This window comes from Sturnus vulgaris, unplaced genomic scaffold (genome assembly GCF_052056855.1).
Source record: "Sturnus vulgaris isolate bStuVul1 unplaced genomic scaffold, bStuVul1.hap1 Scaffold_192, whole genome shotgun sequence".
Classification (NCBI taxonomy): domain Eukaryota; kingdom Metazoa; phylum Chordata; class Aves; order Passeriformes; family Sturnidae; genus Sturnus; species Sturnus vulgaris.
The window spans coordinates 6,954,478-6,963,548 of NW_028276155.1; the positions used below are offsets into that span (position 1 = coordinate 6,954,478).

The 9,071-nt window shown below is 54.0% G+C and overlaps 1 protein-coding gene across 1 annotated transcript; it reads right to left on the reverse strand.

Moving 5' to 3' along the window:
• Positions 1–6,726: 6,726 nt before the first annotated feature.
• LOC148218283 (olfactory receptor 14I1-like) lies at positions 6,727–7,844 on the reverse strand. The gene is made up of 2 exons (XM_088157863.1): positions 7,400–7,844; positions 6,727–6,737 (listed from the first exon to the last, which is right to left on the reverse strand). The coding sequence occupies exons 1-2, from the start codon at positions 7,842–7,844 to the stop codon at positions 6,727–6,729; spliced, it is 456 nt and encodes a 151-aa protein (XP_088013989.1).
• Positions 7,845–9,071: the final 1,227 nt, after the last annotated feature.

The window sequence follows — 9,071 nt, forward strand, 5'->3', positions numbered from 1 at the left end:
GAAAGGTTGATTCTATGATAGATTTAAACACAATTATTATGTTGACTAATGTGGAATGACCAGAGAACAAGAGGAGGAGGAAATCTGGGAGCAATGGCAAGGCCATAGGAGCTGGTCTAGGGAAGAAATGTCCTTAGACATGGCCATTTAAACAGGAGAGGTGAAAACACCCAAATGAAGAGGGACATGAAATAATAGAGAGTGTAGTGGTAACACAGGTACAGGGGAAGATCAGTATTTCTTGTCCTGCCATCAGTACACACCCAGGAAATCTCTGTTCTCTCCTGGTGGGAAAACTTTGACATTTCTTAAAGTACTCAAATGCCCCAGCTAATGAGATGTGCTCGTGCACCTCACAAGCTTCAGGTCCCCTACAGCCCCAGAGGGCTCCTGTCCCATAAACATCTGCTCCAGCCCATTCCAAAATCGGGAACAGCATCGTCCCAAGATCATCCAGGAGCTGAGGTTGGAAGGGACCTCAGCAAGTCTGCAGCCCAGCCTGTCAGAAACTGGGTCAGACCAAGGGGTTCAAGGCTTGATTTGGTGTGGATTGGAAAATCCCAAAGCCAGGGATGGGGCAGCATCTCAGAACCTGTCTGAGCCCATGGGAACAAAGGTTTTCCACATGTCCTGTCTGATCTCCCCTCATTCCCCTTCCACCCATTGACTTTTGTCCCCTCCAGCCCCCCCAGTGCAGAGCCTGGCTCTGTGCTCTCCATCAGCTCCTGGCTGGCACTGCCAGGCTGGCATGAGGAGCCCCTCAGCCTTCCCTGCTCCGGGCTGGACAAGCCCAGCTCCCTCAGCCTCTCCTCACAGCCAAAGGGCTCCAGCCCCACCTTGGAGGCCCTTCCCTCACCCTGCTCCAGCTGCCAGACATCTTTCCTGCCCTGGGCAACCCAAACCAGGCCCCAGTGACCTGGATAATCCACGGCCTTGATGTCCTGGTCACACAGCCCTGGCCCCTTGTTCCCGTGTCAGGCTCTGGGGTTGATTTGTGGAACATCCTTGGGGGAGGCTGTGGCTCCAGGTGGAGCAGGGGGATCCCGGGGGACAGGGGACCCTGCTGGGCATGAAGAGCATTGGACTTGTCTGGGGAAACTGTGAGGGGGGGCTGGGGCAGAGTGACCAACCCAGTGACCTCACACAGCCCTGCTGGGATGTCACACTGCCCCTCCTGTGATGTCACAGCCTGCCCTGTGATGTCATACCTCTGTCCTGTGATGTCACAGTCAGCTCTGTGATGTCACAGGGACAGCCTGTGATGCTCAATGGCCTCACATACCCCACTCTGTGATGTCATAGCCCACTCTGTGACCTCATGTTACCAGATGATAAACTGCCTACCCCAGCTGAGCTAACACAATTCCCATTCTCCAAAACCACTGGCCTCTGGAAGCTGCACAATGCCCATTGTGTGAGAAGGAGAACTGGAAGTTCCCCAGCCTCAGTGTCCTGCCAGCTCAGCCAGGCTGAACTGGAACATTGGGGTCCACGACCACCAGGGACCACCAGAGAGACCCCCAGGACAGAAGAAGCCATGGGTAAAGAGGAGGGAATATATGTTAATGATTTTGGGGAAATGATTGTCATATGTGTGTTTAGTCCAGGACAATCAATGAATAAGTTTGCAAAGTACAGAATATAAACAGAAATTTCCTGTACTCAGCATGCACAGCTTTGGGAGGAGCTGTCCCCTGTGTATCCAGCCAAATAAAGAATGCTGCTTTTTGATGCTGTATTGGTGTTTGGGAGTTTTTTATTTTACTGAATTTTTGGTAACACTCCCACTGCCCAGGAAAGCTCTGTCTCCAGCTGTTCATAAACAGAGAAGGGTTGGTGGGAGATGTGGTGGTCAGAGGCTGTTTGGGGTACAGTGACCATGAAATTATTGAGTTTTTAAATATTCTGTGAAAGAAGGAGAAACATCAACAAAATTTCTACATTGCCCTTACAGAGAGCAGAACTCAGCCTATTCAGGATACAGATTTGGGGATAACTGACTTTTTAAAGGAAACAAGAAAAGTTTTAAGGACTTAAAAACAAAGCATTCCAAGAAGGATGGAGAAACTTCAAGAAAGAAATCATGAATGAGCAGGAGGAGCCTGTCCCAGTGTGCCAGAAGTGAGCTAGTGAGGAAAATGACTGGCCTGGCTGGGTATGGAGCTTTTTCCAGGCACTCAGAGAGAAAAGAGGGTGCATCACCTTTGGACAGAGGTGCAGACAACTCAGAAAGTGTTTAAGGATGTTGTTAGGTCATGCAGAAAAAATGAGAAAAGTGAGAACTCAATTAGGACTTAACCTGGACACTTTTGTGAAAAATAATAGAAAATATTTCTATAAATAAGTTATTAGCAAACCATCGGACAAGGAGAATCTCGGCTCTTAATTGGATGCTGTGGGGAATAGAGAAACTGAAGATGAGAAAAAGGCTGAGACACTTAACCCATTCATTGCCACAGTTTCCAAATATTAGACAGGATGTCCTGAGGACAAGTGTTCTCCTGAGCTGAGAGATGGGGACAGGGAGCAGAACAGACCCCTGTAATCCAGGAGGAAGCAGCTGGGGACCTGCTGAGCCACTCAGATGCTCACACGTGTCTCTGGGAACAGATGGGATCCATCCTAGGGGGATGAGGGAGCTGCTGGATGAGCTCCCCAAGCTGCTCTCCATCATTTCTCATCAGTGCTGGCTCAGCAGAGAGGTGCCAGAGGACTGGAGGTGCCAATGTGAGCCCATCGCCAAGAAGGGCTGGAAGGAGGATGTGGGGAACTGCAGGCCTGTCAGCCTGACCTGGGTGCCTGGTGAGGTGATGGAACAGATCACCTTGAGTGCCATCACAGGGCACCTACAGGATGGCTGAGGGATCAGAGCCAGCCAGCGTGGATTTCAATATCTGCACTGATGATCTGGATGAGGACATTGAGTGCAGCATCAGCAAATGTGCAGATGGCACCAAGCTGGGTGTGAGTGTGGATGTGCTGGAGGGTAGGAGGGCTCTGCAGAGGGACCTGGACAGGCTGGATCCAAAGCCCAAATCCAACAAGGTGAGGTTTAATAAACTAAATGCTGGATCCTGCATTTTGGCCACAACAACCCCTGCAGTGCTCCAGGCTGGGGACAGAGTGGCTGGACAGCAGCCAGGCAGAAAGGGACCTGGGGACACTGATGGACAGAAGGCTGGACATGAGCCAGCAGTGTGCCCAGGTGGCCAAGAAGGCCAATGGCTCCTGGCCTGGACCAGGAATGGTGTGGCCAGCTGGAGCAGGGCAGTGATTCTTCCCCTGTGCTCAGCACTGGTTGGGCAGCACCTCGAGTGTTGTGTCCAGTTCTGGGCCCCCAATTTAGGAAGGACATGGAGGGGCTGGAGCGTGTCCAGAGAAGGGCAACAAGGCTGGTGAGGGGTCTGGAACACAAGTCCTGTGAGGAGTGGCTGAGGGAGCTGGGGATGTTTCTTCTGGAGGGTGCTCAGGGGAGACCTCATCACTCTCTACAGCTCCCTGACGGGAGGGGGCACCCATGCTGGGATGGGGCTCTTCTCTCAGGGAACAGCAACAGGACAAGAGGACACAGCCTTAAAGCTGCACCAAGGGATGTTTAGGCTGGACATTAGGAAATATTCTTCATAAAACGGGTGATTGAGCATTGGAATGGGCTGCCAAGGGGAGTGAGTGTGTCATTGTCCCTGGAAGTGTTTAAGGAAAGACTAGATATGACAGTGAGTGCCATAGTCTGGGTGACAAGGTGGTGCTGGGTCACAGGTTGGACCTGCTGCTCTAAAGGTCTTTTCCAGCCTGGGTGATTCTGTGATGATTGTGACACTGCAGGGCCCTGGGCAGAAAGGGGCCAGTGTGACACTGCGGGGCCTCGTGGGACTGAGAGGACCATAGTGACACTGTGTATGACATGGCACCACAGAGCCAAGGGGCCACTGTGACACTGTGGGGCTACATGGAAGCAAGGAGTCCATTGTGACAGTCTGGGTCCTGGTGGAACCACAGAGGCCACTGTGAGGCACCAGGGCCTTGTGGAACCAAGGGGCCATTGTGCCACTGCAGAACCAAGGAGAGCCTTGTGAGAGCCTGGGGCCCAATGGAATCAAGGGGCCAATTTTCCATTGCAAGGACTCTTGGAACTAAGGGAAAAATTGTGACACTGCAGCCCCATGGAACCAGGTGCTCTGGTGACACTGCAGGATCTTGTGTAACCAGGGCTCCATTGTGACACTGCAGCACCAAGGAATTCATGGTGGCACTCGGAGCCCTCATGGAACCAAGAAGCCACAGTGACACTGCAGGGCCTTGTGGAACCATGCAGAGCATTGTGACAGAGCGGGACCTCGTGTAATGATGGGGCCATGGTGACACTGCAGGCCCCATGGAACCAAGGGGCCAGTGCTGCTCCTCAGGGACCCCTGGAATGAAGGAAACATATTTGGCACTGTGGTGCCTCTTGGGACCAAGAGACCATTGTGACACTGTGGAAGAAGGAGAGCATTGCTGCATTGAGAGACCTCATGGAACCAAGGATCCACTGTGACACTGCAGGGGCTTGGGGGATCAAGGTGCCATTGTGAAACTCTGAGGCCCAAGGATCCAAGGGCCTTTGTGACACCAAGGGCTCCCATGGAGACAGAAGGACACTGTGACACTGGGAGGCCTCATGGAATCATGGAGACCATTGTGACACTCTAGGGCCTCATGGAATGGTGGTGACACCAAGTAGGCTGGGAGTGTTGATCTGCTGGAGGGTAGAAGGGCTCTGCACAAGGACTTGGACAGGCTGGATCCAAAGCCCAAATCCAACAAGGTGAGGTTTTACAAGATGAAATGTTGGGACCTGCACTTTGGCCACAAGAACCCCTACAGGGCTACAGGCTGGGGACAGAGTGACTGGACAGCAGCCAGGCAGAAAGGGACCTAGGGACACTGATGGACAGCAGGCTGGACATGAGGCAGCAGTGTGCCCAGGTGGCCAAGAAGGCCAATGGCACCTGGCTTGGATCAGGAATGGTGTGGCCAGCAGAAGCAGGGCAGTGATTCTTCATCTGTACTCAGCACTGCTGACACTGGACCTTGAGTCCTGTGTCCAGTTCCTGGCCTCTCCAGTTTAGGAAGGACATGGAGGGGGTGGAGTGTGTCCAGAGAAGGGCAAAAATCCTGGTGAGGGGTGTAGAAGAGAAGTGCTGTGAGGAGTGGTTTAGGGAGCTGGGGTTGTTTATCCTGGAGAAGAAAGGGCTCAGGGGAGACAAGGTGGTGTCAGGGCACAGGAGAGACGTGATGATCTCCAGGGTCTTATCCAACCTTGCTGATTCTGTGATTCTCTGAAATCACCCCTGGAGCTGTTCCAGGATGAGCCCTGGGCCTCCTCTTCACAAGGTCCAGCAGCCCAGGTCCCTCAGCTTCTCCACACAGCCCCAAAGCCCATCCTGTCAGTCCTGCAGAGCCTCTCCAGCCTCTCCTTATTGCCCACAACAGGGAGCCCCACACCCAGACACAGCAGCCCAGATGTGCCCCCCTGGCCTGTGGTGCCTCTGGCAAGGGAGCAGCACGAGGCACTGCAGGACCTTGCAGACAATTCCTAAAGCACTTGGAGGATGATCCTGCTCCCCAAGGGATGTTCCCATGGTGCCAACTCAGGAATTGAAATGGGGAGTGAGGCCAGAGAGGAAAGGGCAAACAGGGATGGGCTGTTTGCAAGGGAGGGGACAGGGCTGGGCAATAGGAAAAAATTTGGATCAGGAAAGAGTAAAGAAAGCAAAGGTGAAGCAAAGGAAATGCTCAGGGCAGATTGGGGGTGGTTGCCAGGCAGCCCTGGCTCTGAGCAACAACATCTGCAGTGGGACAGGAAACTCACAGCTCATGGGAACAAATTTTCTGGCTGACTTCAGAGGCCATGACAAAACTAAGTGGTTTCCCTGCCGTCCCCCGGCCCTTGCTGGCCCCAGGGCTGATGGCATTTGTGCTCACTCAGCTCCATGTCCCCACAGCAGCACCATGGTTGTGCTGAGCCTGCTGTGTGCAATGCAAACAGGGGCTCCTGAGCCAGTGCTGCCGTGTGTGTGCCTGCAAGGATGCGGCTCCTGTGTGAGCTGGGGGAGAGGCCAGGGCTGCAGAGGGGGGATGTTGTTGGCAGGTGCATGAGGACACTCTGGGACACTGCCCTGGGGTGTCCAGCGCAGTGGGGATGGATCAGCCCCTGCTCTGCTGCTCCTTGCCAGGGTGTCCCCCTTGCAGGGACCTTGCAGAGCACCAGCCATGCTGTTTGCCCCCAGCCTGCCCACGGCCAGCCTGAGGCTGTTCACGGGGCTTTTCTGTGCTCAGCATTGGACTGGCCAAGTGTTGTGGAGAGAGCGTGGCCAAGGAGCCTGGAGCCCCCAGGCCCTGCCCTGAGGCATCAGCGCTGCCCCAGCAGTGCCCATGGCCTGTCCCTGTTGCAGCCCTGGCACTGCCACCCCCAGGGCTGTGCCCGGCCCCGAGAGCACTCAGGCCCTGCAGCAACACGAGGGCCAGGAGGGCAGCGGGGCAGTGGCACGGGAGCAGCACTGGCAACACCAAGTGCTGCTGCTGCTGCTGGGCACAGCTGCTGTGCCAGCACTGATCTGCCCCCAGATCTGCACACAGACATTGCTGCTGCAGCTCCAGAGAAGGGAACAAAAGGGGCATCTCTGGAGAAATCTTTGCTGGGAGATCCTTTATTTAATTTAAACCACCAAGAGCACATCTCCTTTAGGTGCAGTCTGTGGCCACAGAAAAGTTGGAGAGAATTAAAATGAAAAATGGAACAAACAATTGGTTTTCTTGAGAACACTATGATCAAATTGAATCAAAAGAAAAATAACCCCCAACCACACCATCAAGAAGTATCAAAGATGACTTTTATTACAAGTGATTTGCAAAAACTGGCCAGCAGTTTAATGTTTCTGATATCATCCAATCATGAGTCTCCACACTGCAGCCTTGAGCTCCTGATTCCTCAGGCTGTAGATGAGAGGGTTCAGGGTTGGAGGCACCACTGAGTACAGAACTGACAGTGACAAATCCAGGGATGGGGAGGAGATGGAGGGGGGCTTCATGTGAGCAAATGTTCCCGTGCTGATAAGCAGGGAGACCACGGCCAGGTGAGGGAGGCAGGTGGAAAAGGCTTTGTGCCGTCCCTGCTCAGAGGGGATCCTCAGCACAGCCCTGAAGATCTGCACATAGGAGAAAACAATGAACACAAAACAGCCAAAAGCTAAACAGGCACTAACAGCAATGATCCCAAGTTCCCTGAGGTAGGATTTGGAGCAGGAGAGTTTGAGGATGTGTGGGATTTCACAGAAGAACTGGCCCAGGGCATTGCCATGGCACAGGGGCAGGGAAAATGTATTGGCTGTGTGCACCAGTGAATAGAGAAAGGCACTGGCCCAGGCAGCTGCTGCCATGTGGGCACAAGCTCTGCTGCCCAGGAGGGTCCCGTAGTGCAGGGGTTTGCAGATGGACACGTAGCGGTCGTAGCACATGATGGTCAGGAGGGAAAACTCCGCTGACAGGAAGAACAGAAAGAAAAAGAGCTGAGCAGCACATCCTGCATAGGAGATGTGTCTGGTGTCCCAGAGGGAATTGTGCATGGCTTTGGGGACAGTGGTGCAGATGGAGCCCAGGTCAGTGAGGGCCAGGTTGAGCAGGAAGAAGAACATGGGGGTGTGCAGGTGGTGGCCGCAGGCTACGGCGCTGATGATGAGGCCGTTGGCCAGGAGGGCAGCCAGGGAGATGGCCAGGAAGAGGCAGAAGTGCAGGAGCTGCAGCTGCCGCGTGTCTGCCAATGGCAGCAGGAGGAAGTGGCTGATGGAGCTGCTGTTGGACATTTGCTGTGTCTTGGCATGGGGATCTGTAAGAAAAGTAATTGTGGAATAGTTCAGTTTGGAGAGGACTTGAAATATCCCAGCCCAGGTTGGTGGCACTTTCCCCCCACTGCCTGCCCAGGGCTCTGCTGCCTGGAGCTGTCCCTGCCAGCAGCTGCTTCCCTGTGCCCAGGGCTGAGCCCTGCCAGTGCTGCCAGAGCCCAGCCCAGCCCTGGGGGCTCAGCTCTGCCCTGCAGACCCCTCCCAGCACAGGGCACTGCCCAGGGTCAGCTCTGCCTCTGCAGGCTTTGATGGCAACATCACAGCAACCCTGAGGAGGCTGGAAAATTGACACTGATGCTGCCTGTAACTGCTGATTTCTGTGACTGACTGCTTTATTAAGATCCAAGAAAAAATATTATATTTTTCCCAACCTGAACTGAGCGATTAATATCTATATGCAATTTCCCATCTATGCAACACAGAGCAGTCGATTAAAAAAAGCTGGAATTTAGTTTTTATGCAGCCCCTGACTAGCTGTGTTCCCTCTATAATCTACTTGGAAATGTTCTGCTGTTAAATATCATGTTGAGAGCAGCCCTGAACAATGCAGCATCCTCACTACACAAGAAGAAAATTTCCAAGCCTCACCAGCTGTCTCCTTCCACCCAGATCTTGTCCCCCAGTGCTGGGAGCAGCTCCCAGGGCTGGCTGAGAGCTGTCCCTGGCAGGCAGCAGAGTCCCTGCCCCAGCACAGCGCCCTGGGCTGCAGGACCCTGCTCTGCACCACAGCCCTGGGCACCCCTGGCTGCTCTGCACAAGAGATCATCAGAGAATGTACTCACACAGTCTGCAGGCATTGGGATGTTCCAGCTTGAGGAGATCACTGCAGGAGCTGCAGCTGCATTGTCCTGCAGCCAGAGGCTTCCTGTGTCAAGGGCTGGGAGTGATTCTGCCCCAGGCACTTCTCAGCATCTTCCCAGCCCTGACTGATTGAAGCTCTCTGTGCCTCTGTGCTGTGCCTGGGGTGGCTGCAGGCAGCGCCCCAGCCCTGCTGAGCTGTGCACAGGAGCTGCTCATCAAGAGAAATGTGTTTTTGAAGCTCTTCTTGGTTGCCAGGATCACATTCTGAGCCAGGAGCCCAGCCCAGCTCAGCAGCACAGACACAGCACAAGGACTTTAATGACCCTCTTGGGGATTGGGGCTGAATCTCTGAGCATCAGTCCCTGAGTGGGAGCTGAAGAAACCTCT

What these genes read in the sequence shown, in the direction of transcription:
- LOC148218283 (XM_088157863.1), bottom strand. Translation starts at nt 7,844, where the DNA reads ATGTCCAACAGCAGCTCCATCAGCCACTTCCTCCTGCTGCCATTGGCA.